The following is a 20,126-nucleotide window of genomic DNA, read 5'->3' as shown; positions in this document are numbered from 1 at the left end:
CAGTTTATTATTTTGCTGTATTTTCAAGATATATAGAGCGCACCGGTGTACACACCCACTCCAATTTGGCAGAAAAAATATTTTGCCATATTTTAGCATCGCCGCCGTAAATATATATGTTGTGAAATAAGTTATTTTGCACAGAAATATTTCATAATAGTTTATTTACATGCCTTAATTGTTTCCAAACGCTGTCTGTAACATGGCAGTAAAACGGCTGCTCAAACAAAACAGTGGTCATCGTCATGGACCCACTAGCTGCGCAAGCTAGCGCTCCAATCAACTAAACAAACAAACTCAGTACAACTCCACGGTGACATGTTGGTGACTTTATTGAGGAATTTGTAAAACTGAAACAATACAAAAAGAATGCCATTGTTAGTTAATAACACACTCTTGCGAACATGTTAGTAAATTAGCTAATGCTAACGATTCTAGCTTGATTTTATTATGATAGCACTTACAAATATGCATAAAAACACTCCTAAAGACATCACACATGTGAAGGTTTAGTTAGTATGAATTGTTTGTTGTAAAACTTACAAATGTTGCTTGCAGTGATGAATGAAGACTCCTTATGAATAGAAATTGTATGGATGACTAGCAGCTCAATCCATCAAAGACCAAGGAGCTGGTCATTGACTTGGGGAGGTCGAGTCCACGGTCACAACCTATTGTGATCAAGGGATTTGAGGTACAGACCGTGGACTCATTCAAGTACTTCGGGGTTTGGTTGGACAATAAGCTGGACTGTTAACACGGACCACCAGTACAAGAAAGGACAGAGCAGGCTGTACTTCCTCAGGAGACTGCACTCCTTCAACATTTCTAGAAAACTCCTGTGGATGTACTACCAGTCTGTGGTTGCCAGTGTTCTGTTCTACATGGTAGTGTGCTGGGGGGGCAGTACATCTAAGAAGGACAGCTCCAGACTGGAGAAACTGATCAGGCGGGCCGGTTCTACAATGGGAATGAAACTGGACTCACTGGTGACGGTGGCAGAGAAGAGGACTGTTGACAAACTAGTGAGCATCCTGGATGATGCCAGTCACCCTCTGCATAGCGTCATCAGTAGCCAGAGGAGCCTGCTCAGTTCTAGACTGCTTCATCCCAAGTGCAGGACTAATAGACTCAAGAACTCCTTTGTTCCACACGCCATTAGACTGTACAACTCCTCTCTGGGGCGAGGGGCGCAGGGATGACAGGGGATGCAAAACATTAACAGTGCAATACGTTTTCATAACATGGTCACTACTGCCTACTTTGTCTTGTTATAGTCTTATTTTACTGTTATATTGTTATTCCCATTGTTGCTTTTTAGTTTTTATTCTTATTGTAATATTTCTCTATTTTGTTTCCATTTAAACCCCCATTATTTACTTTTTACTTTTATTTAAATTGATCTCAACTCTGTACACTGCTGCTGGAATTTTAATTTTCCTGAAGGAATCAATAAAGTACTATCTATCTATCTATCTAGTAGAGCTAATGGCACTTAATTTTGACTAATAATTATCGGTATCGTCACTGGAAAAAAAAATATCAGTCGATTTGTAGTTCGGATGTGCCATTTTTTAACCTTCTTGCTTTGTGTTTCAGTGTCCATCCTGCCAGAGTCTGGCAGCTTCAACGTGGACAACGTCAGAGTGTGCAAGATTCTGGTGAGTATCCTCCAATGATTGGATCCAGTTCTGTCCGACCGCCTTCTGAGTTCACGTTTGTCTGTTTCAGGGTTGTGGAGTGACGGCCTCCTCCGTGCTGCACGGCATGGTGTTCAAAAAGGAGTTGGAGGGAGACATCACTTCGGTTAAGGACGCCAAGATCGCCGTCTTCTCCTGCCCCTTTGACTGCATGGTCACGGAGACCAAGGTGAGCGAGCCCCGAGCTTCACACTTCATGCCTGAAGTCTGAAATGTTTGCCACGGTTGGAAGATTCAGGATGCAGTTTCAAAGTCACACGGTGCGTTACATTTGTACTGGGAAGTCGGGGATTTAAACTGGAATGCCCCAGAGGCCGGATTTTTTACTGAGAAAGTGGGAAAGTCCTCGTTACATCTTCAGTGTTTCCCCCAGAAAATTTAATGTGGTGTCCCTCCGGCGGACAGACAAGGGAAAGGCGTGGGTTGGTTTAAGGATCGTCGCCATCACATCTCCACCATGTCGCTGCCACCACAGCATGGGGGGGCAATAGACTATATTTAAACAACATCAATGTTTTGGAAACATTGATGTTGTTTAAATGTGCTATCCAAATAAAGTGGATTGGATTAGATTGAGACTGTGGTGAAGTAGGCCGGCTTTGTCGCGTGAAGAAGCCTAAAATTTTTGGTTGTGTTTTCTGCTCAATTTGCTGAATGGCGATATACAATATATATCTCAATATTTTTTCCATTAAGTAAAAAAACAGTCGTAGTTACCTGTGATACTAAGTATGTCATTTTTATGCCACATGCTGGCATATGTTCAACTCATCATGCTTAATGTATTACAGCATTTGGGAAGCCTGTAGTTGATTATTATTATGTAAATGTTATATTTATATCAACATGTGATAGCAGGGACCCTGCTTTTCAAAACTAGGCTGCTACATTACTAATGATTAATGTAACTATAGCTGAAAAAAATAGTACAATAACAATAAAAGAGACTATTCATCCCTGAACACCATGGAGTTCATGTCAACTTTATGATGCAGTTACATTATTATATAATTATAATATATATTATTCTAATATATATTATAATATAACATCATTGTCACCGACGTCCCACTGGGTGTGAGTTTTCCTTGCCCTTATGTGGGCCTACCGAGGATGTCGTAGTGGTTTGTGCAGCCCTTTGAGACACTAGTGATTTAGGGCTGTATAAGTAAACATTGATTGATTGATTGATATACATTATCAGAAACAGAAACTCTTCATTTAACATAATGTCCTTTTTTGCTGCTTCAACACAGAAAAAGGTCAAGTGAAATAACTTAGTTTTTAACTGTAAGTGAATAATGTTTGTCTTTGTCTCAGACAGGGCTTTGCAGTCTGTAACACACACCGCACAGTAAGCTAACGTTACGCTAAAAGCTAATTAGCCATCACATCAAGGACTGCGAGCGAGCTGAGCTGCGCCTTGTTTCTAGAACGTCGGAAGGCTCATAGTTAGGGTTGGGTATCGTTTGTATTCGAACGAATCCGATTCTTTGTTTTGATTCCGATTCCTGACGATTCTCGATTCCGATTCTTTTTGTACCATCAATGTGTTTGCCAGGTAGTCCCTGGAAGGTGGTATGTACTTTGAGTTGAGAGTTTTCACCATATCCCTGCAAACATAAACAAACATGTAATGTTGCTGTTACTGTTTAGCCCAGTATCAATTAGCTTAGCTCTAACGTTATTGCTTGACTAACCTAAATGTTGGAGATTCCACCTCTGAAAAGGGATGCAGTCTTTTGACTGTGTGCAGTGACCTTTCTGTGGCACAGACATCTTCCCCATTGCCGCTACGGTGAACGGAGTACGCTGAGCACTGGCTAGCAGGTTGTAAATTGTCTATGAAAAAATATGTGGGCTAATTTTTTAGCTGCCTCAACGTTGGCGCAAAACACATTATTTATTGCATATACTGTATATTGTTTTACTTACCGGATTCGGACTGCAGTGCAGTCACCGAGGTGCCAGGCTGGGCGTCGGAGCCAGAGGAAGAGGCAGAGGAGGACGGTCGGCGCAGCGCGTCGAAGATGGGACACTCATTTATTTGTGCTCCATGAACTCTGAGGTGCTTCATCATGTTCGACGTGCACCCTCCTAAGCACGAAACAGTCCTGTCGCACGTGTTACATTTCGCCGATATTTCTTTTTTTTTTTTTTTGTAAAATAAAGCCACACTTTCGACCGCCGACGTCCGCTATCCATGCTTGACTGACTCGCTCGGCTATGCTAACACTTCCGGCGGTGGGCGCTTCTTCGTTGGTGTTCAGCGGCTTCTTCTTCCGGTCGGCGGACTGGTTATCGAAACTATGAATTGAAATTTAAACTTTTGAACGATTCCGGGAGAATCGGAAGGTTAGTCCCGGTTCCAATCGATACTCGATACCCAACCCTACTCATAGTAATATTATTAGTAGTTGACTTGGGAGTGTTTATTATCATTTGGGGAGAGTCCGCTGCCTTACCTGCTAAAAACACCTTTCTGCCCACTCCACGTTACATGCGCTCTGAATACGCACTGCTGATTGGCTGTTACCGCTCTGTTGTGTAACCAATCAGATGGTTCTGTGGGTGGGGCAATGCTGGGTGCTCCATAGACATACTGACAGAGGCAGACGCAGAACTAAGCAGAGCAGCTTGTTAAAACTTTTTTTTTTTGTTAAGACTTTAGTTTAGGCGACGGCTCTTTGTGTTAAAGGTTAACATTATCACAATTTCCGAAATGTTAAAACCAATAAAAATCAGTTCCCAGTGGCTTATTTTATTTTTCAAAGTTTTTCTCACAATTTTACCCATCACGCAATATCCTGAAAAACAGCTTCAAAGTGCCTGAGTTTCACCATCGGTATATCCACCCGTCAATTATCCTGTGACGTCACAGCGTGAAGCCACCAGAAACAAACATGGCGGATCGCACAGAAAGGTATAGCCATAGTAGCTCGGATTCAGACTCGGATTTCAGCGGCGTAGGCGATTCAACAGATTACGCTTGTATTGAAACGGATGGTTGGAGTGTGGACGCAGGTAGCGAAAACGTAATTGAAGAAGAAACTGAAGCTATTGAGCCATATCGCTCTGAACCGTATACAAGTGAAACTGACAAAAACGACAGACAGCGACACGGGAGGAAGCGAGGACGAATTCCGCGGTAGGTGTTTGTTTGGCATTAAATGTGGGTGGAGGGAAAGGCTGGATGCAGCGTGTGAGGGAGAGAGAGAGAGAGCAAAAATACAAAAAATAATCTGTCTGGAGCTGCAAAAAAATAAAAGCCATATTACATACAGATAGTGTGTCATGAGATATAAATTTAATTAAGAGGACTTAAAGGAAACTAAATGACCTCAAATATAGCTCCAAATGAGGCATAATGATGCAATATGTACATACAGCTAGCCTAAATAGCATGAGCTTATGTAGCAACATTTCGTTCTTATCTGTGCTGTAGAGTTCAAATTTGAATGGCAATAAAAAGGAAGCCGAAGTCTAAGACAAAATTTGATACAGGTCGAATATGGCCCAAAAAATCTGAATTGAACTGCAGTTTGATGAAAAAAGCCTAGCGTAGAAGCTGAATGACAACATTTAGAAGGAGCAGCAACTTCAGTGATACACCTTTTTGTGGTGTATGCGGTAATCCTGCCCTCAAGGCAGACTTGCAGGCACTCACAGAATGTCTGTCTGACTGAACTCTACTGTATTGCTGCGAACTGGGAGAATTAACACTAAATTAATCAGATTTTTTTTTGTGCATGTAAATATTTTGAAATCAGGCTTTTTGTTTGCTCAAATCAAACTTCTAAAAAGGTCTGCAGACACATTTTGTTCAAATCGTTTTTGAAAATAATTGTTAGTCATACCGCCTAACCCTAATCAACAGCAATGTTTGAAGCGTAAGCCGCCTTTCATGTTTACTCACAGGGCACGGTGCTGATCAACAACGCCAAGGAGCTGATGGACTTCAGCAAGGGGGAGGAGGACATGATGGAGGCACAGGTGAAGGCCATCAAGGAGGCGGGCGCCAACGTGGTGGTCACGGGCGGCAAAGTGGCCGACATGGCGCTGCACTACGCCAACAAGTACAAGCTCATGGTGGTCAGGTAGGAACATTGTGTTCTATTGGGTCATATTTATTTAATTGAATTAGAAAGGATTGCCTTTAGAGAATGCTAGCAAATGTTTAGAGATAAGGTTGCCAAAAACAATAGTTATTGCAAAAATGCCCTCTAGTGGCTGCGAGCAGTATCGGGACGTCTCGAAATGGATGCTTGTGATTTTATCGTCAAGGCAACCATATACCGTATTTCCTTGAATGGCCGCCGGGTATATAGTATGCGCCTGCCTAGAATTACTGCCGGGTCAATCCAATCCAATCCAATCTACTTTATTTATATAGCACACTTAAACAACAAGAATGTTTCCAAAGTGCTGCACAGCCATGTTAAAAACAATATTATGCTCCACCAATGACTGAGTAAAAACAAAAAAATAGATAAATATATAAAAATAAATAAAAATAAATAAATGGGTTGTACTTGTATAGCGCTTTTCTACCTTCAAGGTACTCAAAGCGCTTTGACACTACTTCCACATTTACCCATTCACACACACATTCACACACTGATGGAGGGAGCTGCCATGCAAGGCGCCAACCAGCACCCATCAGGAGCAAGGGTGAAGTGTCTTGCTCAGGACACAACGGACGTGACGAGGTTGGTACTAGGTGGGGATTGAACAAGGGACCCTCGGGTTGCGCACGGCCACTCTCCCACTGCGCCACGCCGTCCCCCAAAAATATGATTAAAAACCATTTAAAAGGGTGAAATCAATTAAAACCGTAAAATAGAAATCAAAAAGAATAAAACAAAAACAAAACTTGTTTCGCAAAATAATTAGCGCATGTTTAGCATTAACGCCGGGTCAAATTCGTTTAGCAAAATAATTAGCATATGCCTCGAATTTCCGCCGAGTTAAACTCGTCACATCACGAGTGATGCTTCCTCGGTCATCATTTTCAAAATGGAGGAGGCTGATTTCAATCATTTGAAATCACATAAAGGGAAGAAGATTAAGAGCTATTCAGTAGGATTTAAGGTCCAAGATATTGAATATGCTAAAAATAACAGTAAGCAGTTATGTTTTATTAATGTACCGTAGCTGCGTGTGTCAAATATGAGTCATTAAATGACTCGCGCCTCCTGGTGGTAGAGGGCGCTAGTGATCCTTCTTGCGACTACTCGGCTGCAGAAGAAGTGACAACAAGCAGCAAGAGTGAGCAGCGATCGTTTATTTTTTCCTCTCGCTTGCACTTTTAACATGGAGGATTACATATCTAAAATAAAACAGTTTTCTAAACTGGACTTTCAATCGAAGCAGGAGGTAATAAAGGAAGATCTCCATCGAGACAGAGAGACTTTTAAAACTGAAGAAAGATAAGTATCGATGCTTTTGATCAGAAGGAGCTGCGCATGGACTTAATTTATAAGAAAAGTTAAGACCATAATAAAGTTTTGTTTTTTTATTAAATGTGCTTTTCATGATGGTATCCTTACATCCCACTCAAATCTATAAGCGCAGGCCTAAATTTACCGCATGCCTCTGGTAAGCGCCGGAGTGAGAAGAGGTTTTAAATTAAAAAGCGCCCCCGGCGGCAATTCAAGAAAATACGGTAACTATTTAATTCATACAAGCCTTTTATACTGTTACCCAACAACATTTTCATTGCATTTCAGCCTTTTAACGGCAGTGTAACTTATTTACGCTTATCAAAGCTCTGTGAATTAGTCCGTTAAAAAATGCCACTTATATTGGGAGTCAAAGGGGCCGAAAGATGTCTTTATTTATTTTTATTATCCTATTCTAATAACGTGGCAATCAAAAACGCAATGCAAGTAAAAAGAAAAACTAGTAAATAAAACCCGCCAACCTTCAGTTTGAACACTCATATCACATAGGGAATATATGTAATGCCCGTGTTGGGCCCTAGGGGTGCACAAGGATTCATATAACAATAATAAAGTGAATCAAGCAATGTTTTAAAGTCAGTCTATTGTCTTTTCGTGCTCCTTTAGGCTGAACTCCAAGTGGGACCTGAGGAGGTTATGCAAGACGTTGGGAGCTGTAGCTCTGCCCAGGCTGGTGAGTGTCCGTTTTGTTTCATGTCCGCAGCTCCAGTTTTCTTGACCCTAACATGGGGGATGAAAACAAAAGTACAAATGTAAGAAAAAAAGGCAGAAAAAATTAGGTGGAGGACATTTTGATATTTTTTTTATTTTGTAAAAACAAATGCTACAAACATCAAGACATAGTGTCAGCTTTATGTTATAAATGACATCCATCCATCGTCTAGCTCTTCCCGGGGGATCCCGAGGCGTTCCCAGGCCAGCCGGGAGACATAGTCTTCCCAACGTGTCCTGGGTCTTCCCCGTGGCCTCCTACTGGTTGGACGTGCCCTAAACACCTCCCTAGGGAGGCGTTCGGGTGGCATCCTGACCAGATGCCCGAACCACCTCATCTGGCTCCTCTCCATGTGGAGGAGCAGCGGCTTTACTTTGAGTTCCTCCCGGATGGCAGAGCTTCTCACCCTATCTCTAAGGGAGAGACCCAAACTCATTTGGGCCGCTTGTACCCGTGATCTTATCCTTTCGGTCATGACCCAAAGCTCATGACCATAGGTGAGGATGGGAACGTAGATCGACCGGTAAATTGAGAGCTTTGCCTTCCGGCTCAGCTCCTTCTTCACCACAACGGATCGGTACAACGTCCGCATTACTGAAGACGCCGCACCGATCCGCCTGTCGATCTCACCATCCACTCTTCCCCCAATCGTGAACAAGACTCCTAGGTACTTGAACTCCTCCACTTGGGGCAGGGTCTCCTCCCCAACCCGGAGATGGCATTCCACCCTTTTCCGGGCGAGAACCATGGACTTGGACTTGGAGGTGCTGATTCTCATTCCGGTCGCTTCACACTCGGCTGCGAACCGATCCAGCGAGAGCTGAAGATCCCGGTCAGATGAAGCCATCAGGACCACATCATCTGCAAAAAGCAGAGACCTAATCCTGCGGTTACCAAACCGGAACCCCTCAACGCCTTGACTGCGCCTAGAAATTCTGTCCATAAAAGTTATGAACAGAATGGGTGACAAAGGACAGCCTTGGCGGAGTCCAACCCTCACTGGAAATGTGTTCGACTTACTGCCAGCAATGCGGACCAAGCTCTGACACTGATCATACAGGGAGCGGACCGCCACAATAAGACAGTCCGATACCCCATACTCCCTGAGCACTCCCCACAGGACTTCCCGAGGGACACGGTCCAATGCCTTCTCCAAGTCCACAAAGCACATGTAGACTGGTTGGGCAAACTCCCATGCACCCTCAAGAACCCTGCCGAGAGTATAGAGCTGGTCCACAGTTCCACGACCAGGACGAAAACCACACTGTTCCTCCTGAATCCGAGGTTCGACTATCCGGCGTAGCCTCCTCTCCAGTACACCTGAATAAACCTTACCGGGAAGGCTGAGGCATATTGCGATATATGATATTTTGCCTTGGCCTTGAATGAACACTTCATACATATAATCACAGCAGTATGATGATTCCTTGTGTCGACATTAAAACATTCCTCTTCATACTGCATTAATATATGCTACTTTTAAACTTTCATGCAGAGAGGGAAATCACAACTAAGTCAATTGACCAAAACTGTATTCATTAAATACTCTTCATTCTCTCACGGGTGACTTTTTAAATGAAAGAACAAATTAATAGTGTTGCTACCTTTTTGTAGTAACTCTTCTGCTCCATACTTTGCATTGATTGATTGATACTTTTATTAGTAGATTGCACAGGACAGTACATATTCTGTACAATTGACCACTAAATGGTAACACCCCAATAAAGGTTTTCAACTTGTTTAAGTCGCGGTCCACGTTAATCAATTCATGGTACAAATATATCAACATAATACAGTCATCACACAGGTTCATCATCATAGTATGTACATTGAACAGCATATTGCTGTTGTCTGCTGAATATCTTCCCACTTGGAGCCAAACCACCGCCAGATGATGGACCCCCTGCTCTTTATGTTGGGCATTTATTGTTCTTCCTCCATCTGTGATAAGTTTCGCACCATCTCTCTCTCTCTGATCGGCGAAAGCTATGACGCTAGACTCGCGAGAGTATGTGACGTATGTAAGAAGGCGGGCTTGTTTTCCGTATCTGTGAGAATGAGAGACGAGGAGGACTGAGAAACGCCTGTTGTGTTATGCCTGTAGCTAAATGCAACTCCACCTGCCTCAGCTAACGTTAGCTATTAACTCTCGGCGAGAGCGTGTGACGCTACATGTGCGACAGTATGTGACGTATGTAAGAAGGCGGGCTTATTTTGTGTCTCTGCGAGAAGGTTAGACGTGAAGGAGTGAGACACGCCAGTAATGTAATGCATGCAGCTTAAAGCAACGGTGTGAGAAAATATAATCGAATATTACGATATATTCATTTTCTATATCGCACAGAGACAAATCTGCGATATATCGCCCAGCCCAAGCTCTTGTGTTATTTATTTTTACTAGGGATGCACCGATTAATCGGTAACCGAATATGGCAAAAAAAGCCACATTCGGCCTTCGGTGGAATGAGTTAAAAACAAGGCCGAATAGTGGCGTGTGACGCAATTTTTTGACGCGGTGACGTTGGGATATGTTGTGTACCTGTATAAGTGTATGAGGTTACAAGCACACACTTATTGAGATTTAGTGGGGCCTCTGTTTACATTATTAGCCTGTTGTGTAGGCTACCTGTATAAGTGTATGAGGTTACAAGCACACACTTATTGAGATTTAGTGGGGCCTCTGTTTACATTATTAGTCTGTTGTGTAGGCTACCTGTATAAGTGTATGAGGTTACAAGCACACACTTATTGAGATTTAGTGGGGCCTCTGTTTACATTATTAGCCTGTTGTGTAGGCTACCTGTATAAGTGTATGAGGTTACAAGCACACACTTAATTGAGATTTACTTGAGCCTTCTGTTTACATTATTAGCCTGTTGTGTAGGCTACCTGTATAAGTGTATGAGGTTACAAGCACACACTTATTGAGATTTAGTGGGGCCTCTGTTTACATTATTAGCCTGTTGTGTAGGCTACCTGTATAAGTGTATGAGGTTACAAGCACACACTTATTGAGATTTACTTGAGCCTTCTGTTTACATTATTAGCATATCTACTGTGGCTAAGCATACTTTTGCCAAAAGGACAATAGTTAATTTGTTGTGGGTTTATCCACTTTAATGTACTTTATTTATTTTTTTTGGAATGCATGTTTTGTTTGAAGGCCTAATATAAATGAAAAACTTTGTGCTTTTTTTGAAAAGCAAAGGCTACTGGAATATTAAAAAAATGCCCATATTCAATAAAAAATTACTTTATTTGAAAAACATGTCTAAAGATGTTTCTAGACTATTTATGCAATATAAAAAAAATTGTGAAAAACTGCATTCATTATTCGGTATTCGGCCTTCGGCCAAGCGTTTAAATTTTATTCGGCTTCGGCCACAAATTTTCATTTCGGTGCATCCCTAATTTTTACCCCATATTTGTTCCCACTACTGCACCTTAAGTTGGAGTACTTAATCTCCTCATATGCAAATATAATGACAATAAAGTCCATTCTATTCTATTCTAAATAGATGTAATGTAATGTTTTCAGCATTTTTTTCTTGTGTTCAGAAAAAAAAAAAAAAGTGATTATTTGATGGAAATGTTGTCTTCCGCACTTGCCAGACCGCACCCACCCCTGAGGAGATGGGTCACTGTGACAGCGTTTACCTGACGGAGGTGGGAGACACACAGGTGGTGGTCTTCAAACACGGTGCGTCTTTTCAGCTCCTGCGGTACGTTACCAGCTCAACCTGCCCGGTGCTGAACTCCTATTTATCGTGTGACTGAGCAGAGAAGGAAGACGGCGCCATCTCCACCGTGGTGATCAGGGGTTCCACTGAAAATCTGATGGACGACGTGGAGCGAGCCGTTGACGACGGAGTCAACACCTTCAAGGTCCTGGTCAGGGTGAGTGGTTGGAATGAATGTGCTGTGCCTTCTCACGCCACGTTTAAAATGGCCTCTCCCTTCCCAGGACAAGCGTCTGTTACCTGGAGCAGCGGCCACGGAGATCGAGCTGGCCAAGCAGATAACCTCGTATGGAGAGGTGCGCAGCGTTACTGTTCACGACCTTCTTCATCGTCACCGCTTGTTTAACGTCTCTCTCCTTAGACCTGCCCGGGTCTGGATCAGTACGCCATCAAAAAGTTTGCAGAGGCCTTTGAGGCGTTTCCGCGCGCCCTGGCCGAGAACTCTGGCGTGAAGGCCAACGAGGTCATCTCCAAAATGTACTCAGCGCATCACGAGGGGAACAAGAACATCGGCTTTGATATCGAGGTGCGTTTATCGGGGGACATCTTCGCAAAAAATTTATTTCTTTACTAAAAAATATTTTTTAACTGACACTGAATTTATGTAACTCTTTTTGTGAACTGAATTTTCTACATTAAATTATGCTGACAATTTAGTTCAGGAAAATTTTTACAAAAATGAGTTAAAAAATGTATTTTTGTTAAAAAAAACAGTTTAAAAATTTTGTGAGTAAAAAATTTTGTGGCGAGGGAATTAGTGTAAAAAATGTTAGTGCAAAAAAATTGTTACAAAAATTAGTTAAAAAATGTATTTTTGTTAAAAAAAAACAGTTTAAAAATTCAGTAAGTAAAAAATTTTGTGGCGGGGGAAAAAAACTGTTACAAAACTTAGTCAAAATATTTTTGTCAAAAAAAACAGTTTAAAATTTCAGTGAGTAAAAAATTTTGTGGCGGGTGAATTAGTGTAAAAAATGTTAGTGCAAAAAAATTGTTACAAAAATGTGTTAAATTTATTTTTGTTAAAAAAACAGTTTAAAAATTCAGTGAGTAAAAAATTTTGTGGCGGGGGGAATTAGTGTAAAAAATGTTTGTGCAAAAAAATTGTTACAAAAATTAGTTAAAAAATGTATTTTTGTTAAAAAAAAAACAGTTTAAAAATTCAGTGAGTAAAAAATTTTGTGGCGAGGGAATTAGTGTAAAAAATGTTAGTGCAAAAAAATTGTTACAAAAATTAGTTAAAAAATGTATTTTTGTTAAAAAAAAACAGTTTAAAAATTCAGTAAGTAAAAAATTTTGTGGCGGGGGAAAAAAACTGTTACAAAACTTAGTCAAAATATTTTTGTCAAAAAAAAACAGTTTAAAATTTCAGTGAGTAAAAAATTTTGTGGCGGGTGAATTAGTGTAAAAAATGTTAGTGCAAAAAAATTGTTACAAAAATGTGTTAAATTTATTTTTGTTAAAAAAACAGTTTAAAAATTCAGTGAGTAAAAAATTTTGTGGCGGGGGGAATTAGTGTAAAAAATGTTTGTGCAAAAAAATTGTTACAAAAATTAGTTAAAAAATTTATTTTTGTTAAAAAAAAAACAGTTTAAAAATTCAGTGAGTAAAAAATTTTGTGGCGAGGGAATTAGTGTAAAAAATGTTAGTGCAAAAAAATTGTTACAAAAATTAGTTAAAAAATGTATTTTTGTTAAAAAAAAACAGTTTAAAAATTCAGTAAGTAAAAAATTTTGTGGCGGGGGAAAAAAACTGTTACAAAACTTAGTCAAAATATTTTTGTCAAAAAAAACAGTTTAAAATTTCAGTGAGTAAAAAATTTTGTGGCGGGTGAATTAGTGTAAAAAATGTTAGTGCAAAAAAATTGTTACAAAAATGTGTTAAATTTATTTTTGTTAAAAAAACAGTTTAAAAATTCAGTGAGTAAAAAATTTTGTGGCGGGGGGAATTAGTGTAAAAAATGTTTGTGCAAAAAAATTGTTACAAAAATTAGTTAAAAAATGTATTTTTGTTAAAAAAAAAACAGTTTAAAAATTCAGTGAGTAAAAAATTTTGTGGCGAGGGAATTAGTGTAAAAAATGTTAGTGCAAAAAAATTGTTACAAAAATTAGTTAAAAAATGTATTTTTGTTAAAAAAAAACAGTTTAAAAATTCAGTAAGTAAAAAATTTTGTGGCGGGGGAAAAAAACTGTTACAAAACTTAGTCAAAATATTTTTGTCAAAAAAAACAGTTTAAAATTTCAGTGAGTAAAAAATTTTGTGGCGGGTGAATTAGTGTAAAAAATGTTAGTGCAAAAAAATTGTTACAAAAATGTGTTAAATTTATTTTTGTTAAAAAAACAGTTTAAAAATTCAGTGAGTAAAAAATTTTGTGGCGGGGGGAATTAGTGTAAAAAATGTTTGTGCAAAAAAATTGTTACAAAAATTAGTTAAAAAATGTATTTTTGTTAAAAAAAAACAGTTTAAAAATTCAGTGAGTAAAAAATTTTGTGGCGAGGGAATTAGTGCAAAAAATGTTAGTGCAAAAAAATTGTTACAAAAATTAGTCAAAATATTTTTGTTAAAAAAAAACGTTTAAAATTTCAGTGAGTAAAAAATTTTGTGGCGGGTGAATTAGTGTAAAAAATGTTAGTGCAAAAAAATTGTTACAAAAATTAGTTAAAAAATGTATTTTGTTAAAAAAAAACAGTTTAAAAATTCAGTTAGTAAAAAATTTTGTGGCGAGGGAATTAGTGTAAAAAATGTTAGTGCAAAAAAATTGTTACAAAAATTTGTTAAAAAATGTATTTTTGTTAAAAAAAACAGTTTAAAAATTCAGTGAGTAAAAAATGTGGCGGGGGGGATTACTGTAAAAAATGTTAGTGCAAAAAAATTCTCTGTAAAAAAAAATTGATTAAAAAATTGAATGCGCCGAAAAATTTGTGCAGAAGTGAAGTGAATTATATTTATATAGCGCTTTTCTCTAGTGACTCCCCCCCAAAAATATATGGGCGGTATAGCTCGGTTGGTAGAGCAACCGTGCCAGCAACTTGAGGGCTGCAGGTTCGATTCCCGCTTCTGCCATCCTAGACACTGCCGTTGTGTCCTTGGGCAAGACACTTTACCCACCTGCTCCCAGTGCCACCCACACTGCTTTAAATGGAACTTAGATATTGGGTTTCACTATGTAAAACACTTTGAGTCGCTAGAGAAAAGTGCTATATAAAAAAATATATACTTCACTATCCATCCATCCATCCATCCATTTCTACCGCTTATTCCCTTTTGGGGTCGCGGGGGGCGCTGGCGCCTATCTCAGCTACAATCGGGCGGGAGGCAGGGTACACCCTGGACAAGTCGCCACCTCATCGCAGGGCCAACACAGATAGACAGACAACATTCACACACTAGGGCCAATTTAGTGTTGCCAATTCATATATATATGTATTTATATATATATATATACAAACGTGTACATATATACACATATATTCACATATTTATGTATATATATATATATATATATATATATATACATCCATTTTCTACCACTTATTCCCTTTGGGTTCGTGGGGGGGCACTGGTGCCTATCTCAGCTACAATCGGGCGGAAGGCAGGTACACCCTGGACAAGTCGCCACCTCATCGCAGGGCCAACACAGATAGACAACATTCACACTCACATTCACACACTAGGGCCAATTTAGTGTTGCCAATCAACCTATCCCCAGGTGCATGTCTTTGGAAGTGGGAGGAAGCCGGAGTACCCGGAGGGAACCCACGCATTCACGGGGAGAACATGCAAACTCCACACAGAAAGATCCCGAGCCTGGATTTGAACCCAGGACTGCAGGACCTTCGTATTGTGAGGCAAACGCACTAACCCCTCTGCCACCGTGAAGCCATACTTCACTATATGTAAAAAAATGTTTCTGAATAACCAATGAGTACAGAGTACAAAAATGTGTTGCCGACAATTCATTTAAAAAAAATAATGAAAAAATAAAATTGTTGCAGAACAATCACATGTGCGAGAAAAAATCACGGTAAAAAAAATCTGTTAAAAAATGAATGCACAATTCACTGTAAAAAAAAAATGTATGCAAAAAAGTTGTTAAAAAAAATTGATGCAAAATTATACTATTTGAAAAATATTGTATAAAAATTTAGCGTGGATAAATTATATTTAAAAAAATCTGCTTATAAAAATTCAGTGTAAAATTGATGCAGAAAAATTATGTTGAAAAAATGTATACAAAATTCACTGTAAAAAAAATTAGTTCAGAAAAATTTTATGTAAAAAAAAATGATGCAGAAATATTCAATGTAAAATCATTGTGCACAAAATTTAGTGTAAAAAATTTGGCGCAGGAAAAATTAAATGTAAAGAAAAAAACATTGCATGAAGAATTCAGTGTGGAAAAAAATGGTGCTGAAATATTAAAGGGAAAATAAACATTGTATAAAGAATTCAGTGTGGAAAAAATCAATGTATGACAAAAATTCAGTGCACAAATATTCAGTGGAAGAAAGTGTATCCAAAATTCATTGCCGACATATTCTGTTTAAAAAACAAACTTGTGTATGAATATTTGCTGCTTCAAAGTCCAGACCCACTTCTGGTAAATGAAGACTGAAGCAACTTATTGGCTGGTTCAGAGACAGGATCCATTGCTCCGGTCTTCATTTACTAAAAGTGGCTCTTGACTTTTGAAACAATGAAGATTTCTACACTGAATTTTTGAACTCACGTTTTGCTCAAGGAACCTGTTGTCTTTTAGTGTAAAATAATGACCAGGTGTTAATATTTGACCTTTTAGGGAGAAGGCCCGTCGGTGAAGGATGTCGTGGAGGGCGGAATCCTGGAGCCATACCTGGTCAAACACTGGGGCATCAAGCTGGCCACCAACGCCGCCATCACAGTCCTCCGAGTGGACCAGGTGTGTACCTTACCTTACCTTACCTGCCGCTCACCTCCACTTCCACCTTTGGCCCATGAGAGACATGAGACGGTCGCGTCCCACCAAGGTTGTTTCTGCCAGTGAATAACGTCAGCGTGTGTGTACGGTCCAGATCATCATGGCTAAGCCCGCGGGGGGCCCCAAGACTCCCCAGCAGAGGGGCCACTGGGACAAAGACGACTGGGACGAGGCGCCCGATCAATTTGACACTCACCACTAGTCAGTAGGTCCTGGAATGTGCGTGTGATTTCTGTCCACCTGCCCAGGTGTACTCACTCGCTCACAGGACTGTGGAGTGTGCCACGTAGTCACCACTAACACCAGCAAATGTCAACAAAACTTAGGTCATGGTGTGACTGCATGCCGCATGTGCTGCATGGGAACTCTGAATGAAAGGTCTCCTTGCAGGTTGTGCTGATGCAGCACATTTCTGCTCACCAATACTTTAAAAGGGAACTGCACTTTTTTTTTTTTTACATTGTCTTATCCATCACAATCCTAATGAGGGATAAGAACACTTGTTTTTTTTAATGCATTTTAACTCCTAAATAAATGCTAGCAAAGGTCAGCTAACAATGGAGCTATTGAGATTTGCCTATAATGCACCCAAAGAAACATCCAAGGTTTTATACACAAACTGTAAATATACACGTCATTTTAATGTAGTAATTACATATTCTGATCATTTTAAGCATATTCAGTTCACAGACTCATCACAACGTTCACTTTCCCTTCAACAACACGACTAATCATGGCAGACTTGAGAGGCAACAAAGACTACTTTAGGACAAATTGTGATCCAGAAATTTTTATTTTTGAGCCTGAATATAAAGAGGATGATGAATAGTGGATTTATTTGAATTTTCTGAACTGAATTTTTTTTTACATTAAATTATGTTGACAATTACATTGGTGAAAATACTTAGAAATATTTGTTTGAAAAAATTGTTTTTGTTTAAAAAGAGATTCAAAATTCAGTGAGTAAAAATGTGTAAAAAAAAAAATTAAATGCAAAAACATTGGATGCAGAAGAATTTAATTTAAAAAAAAATCAGTGTATTAAAAAAATTGATGCACTATAAAAAATAAATATACCCCCAAAATTGGTGCAGAAAATTTCCATGTAAAAAAAAATAATGTAACAGTATTCAGTGTAAAAAAAAAAATCTGAAAAAAACAATCAGTACAGAGTAAAAAAATACATTTAAAAAGATAATCACTGTACAATAATTTGGTGCTGTAAAAAATGTGTACAAAATTCACTGTAAAAAAAAAAGTGCAGAACAATTGTAATATATATATATATAAAACAATTGATGCAAATATATATTCACTGTAAAAAAAAAATCATTGTATACAAAATTCATTGTAAAAAAATTGGTCCTGAAAAATGTAATTTAAATTATTTTTTCATTAATTTGGTCCAGAAAAAGTGTACACAAAATTAACACAAAAAAAATGGTGCAGAAATATTAAATGCAAAAAAAATTGTACGTTTTAGAAGCTGTGTGCTAAACTTTACTGAACCACTATGCATCATGTAGCAGTACTACTAAGTGCTCAACCAAATATACAAACAATCACTTACTGTACAATGTCTGCTGTCACTGGGATTGACGGGATGTTTATATCTTCCCCCTTTACATGAACGATTCAAAATCCCCACAAAGGTTACAAATAAATAGGTTTCTTTTTGTGTCTTTTGCGCCATGTCTGGGTCTAAGTTGGACGTCAACTTATAGGTTTATGTCCACAACATACTATCCAGGTGAGGCATGATTTGTAAACTAGAATTGACTTTCACCAACTCAAAAGCGATGCAGCAGCCCAATATGTCAATATGCGCTAAAAGTAGTTCCTCGGCCATAGCGCGTCTATTAGCTACATCCTTAACACTTGTTCATATTCAGGTCTGGATGGTTGTGAGGGAATAATGTACTTCCTTTAGCTGCATTGTCAGCCACCTCGTACTTGTTGGATCGCATGACTTGCAATGTATAAAAAAGAAAGAAGTGTTCTTGTCTTACATGGGGATTGTAGGCAAAGTTCCTCTTGAAACACGACACACTTTGATTTTATCCAACCTGCTCCTCTATCAGGTGGTGTCGGCTCTTTGAAGACAAGTGTGTGGGGTCATGTGTGACTCTTCTGCTCGCTGTCTTTGCAGATCATCATGGCCAAGCCGGCCGGAGGACCCAAACCTCCGCAGGGCAAGAAGGACATGGATGAAGACGACTGAGCATCTACTTTTTTTTATTTTTTTTTTTTCCCCCACTCCTCGTTTATTTAACATGCAGCAGTTAAGTTTCTTTTGTAAACGGTCCTCACAGCAACAGTAGGGAAGAGCTCTGATGGCTTCTTACGTTGTTCCTCACAAATAAACGGCACTTGCGCTGACATTTATTTTGTTTTTACAGTATATCAGATTAAATACATCTTAACTAAGCAAGTTAACTATCAGACTGCGTGGTCGCTAGTAGTGGCTTTCAGTAGGCCTTTAAAATAATGACTTAAAATCAATGTTTATTATTGACCTCTTTAAGGCTTCAATTACGTCACATCAAATATTCCATTTGGAAAAAAATCTTCCTGGGAAATACATCTTTGGTGTTTTTGCCATAAAAAAGTTTTTCTTGAACAAAAAGTGCATTAAACATGAATACATTTTACTGGGGCGGAAGAGGGGTTAGTGCGTCTGCCTCACAATACGAAGTTCCTGCAGTCCTGGGTTCAAATCCAGGCTCTGGATCTTTCTGTGTGGAGTTTGCATGTTCTCCCCGTGAATGCGTGGGTTCCCTCCGGGTACTCCGGCTTCCTCCCACTTCCAAAGACATGCACCTGGGGATAGGCCCCTCCCACTTCCAAAGACATGCACCTGGGGATAGGTTGATTGGCAACACTAAATTGGCCCTAGTGTGTGAATGTTGTCTGTCTATCTGTGTTGGCCCTGCGATGAGGTGGCGACTTGTCCAGGGTGTACCCCGCCTTCCGCCCGATTGTAGCTGAGATAGGCGCCAGCGCCCCCCGCGACCCCGAAAGGGAATAAGCGGTAGAAAATGGATGGATGGGCATAGCTCGGTTGGTAGAGTGACCGTGCCAGCAACTTGAGGGTTGCAGGTTCGATTCCCGCTTGAGCCATCCTAGTCACTGCCGTTGTGTCCTTGGGCAAGACACTTTACCCACCTGCTCCCAGTGCCACCCACACTGGTTTAAATGGAACTTAGATATTGGGTGTCACTATGTAAAGCGCTTTGAGTCACTAGAGAAAAGCGCTATATAAATATAATTCACTAATTCACTTCACTTTACATGGACAGATAAATCTGAAGTTGATCTCAAGATTTAAGTGTTAAAAAAAAAAGGTAAAAATATGAAATTATTCCCAGCATTTTTGACATTTTTCAGTGTGCGGCGCTCAGGAGAAAAAGTTAGGACGCAGATGGGCAGCCATGTTGTCAGGTCTCTTTCAGGGAGAAGATTTTTGCAGGTGCCGTATTTCCTTGAATTACTGTCGGGTCAAACTCGCTTGGCAAAATAATTAGTGCATGCTTAGTATTTGTAGATCCGCCTCCGCTT

At 39.5% G+C, this 20,126-nt stretch overlaps 1 protein-coding gene across 2 annotated transcripts in view; it reads left to right on the top strand.

The window, feature by feature from the left end:
• LOC133552092 (T-complex protein 1 subunit theta) overlaps nucleotides 1-18,947 on the top strand; it is a 32,546-nt gene extending 13,599 nt beyond the window's left edge. The window contains exons 6-16 of one of the 2 annotated variants that reach the window (XM_061899414.1): nucleotides 1,600-1,661; nucleotides 1,732-1,869; nucleotides 5,619-5,797; nucleotides 7,769-7,835; nucleotides 11,487-11,574; nucleotides 11,656-11,771; nucleotides 11,839-11,910; nucleotides 11,976-12,140; nucleotides 16,410-16,529; nucleotides 16,663-16,773; nucleotides 18,718-18,947. In XM_061899414.1, the coding sequence (XP_061755398.1) occupies nucleotides 1,600-1,661; nucleotides 1,732-1,869; nucleotides 5,619-5,797; nucleotides 7,769-7,835; nucleotides 11,487-11,574; nucleotides 11,656-11,771; nucleotides 11,839-11,910; nucleotides 11,976-12,140; nucleotides 16,410-16,529; nucleotides 16,663-16,770 (1,115 nt within the window). In that variant the 3' untranslated portion in view covers nucleotides 16,771-16,773; nucleotides 18,718-18,947. The remainder of the gene's footprint in view (nucleotides 1-1,599; nucleotides 1,662-1,731; nucleotides 1,870-5,618; nucleotides 5,798-7,768; nucleotides 7,836-11,486; nucleotides 11,575-11,655; nucleotides 11,772-11,838; nucleotides 11,911-11,975; nucleotides 12,141-16,409; nucleotides 16,530-16,662; nucleotides 16,774-18,717) is intronic. The other variant, XM_061899415.1, reaches the window with a different exon arrangement.
• Nucleotides 18,948-20,126: the final 1,179 nt, after the last annotated feature.

This window comes from Nerophis ophidion, linkage group LG04 (genome assembly GCF_033978795.1).
Source record: "Nerophis ophidion isolate RoL-2023_Sa linkage group LG04, RoL_Noph_v1.0, whole genome shotgun sequence".
Lineage (NCBI taxonomy): Eukaryota > Metazoa > Chordata > Actinopteri > Syngnathiformes > Syngnathidae > Nerophis > Nerophis ophidion.
The sequence above is the reverse complement of the archived record's forward strand: the minus strand, read 5'-3'. Positions and strand labels throughout refer to the sequence as shown.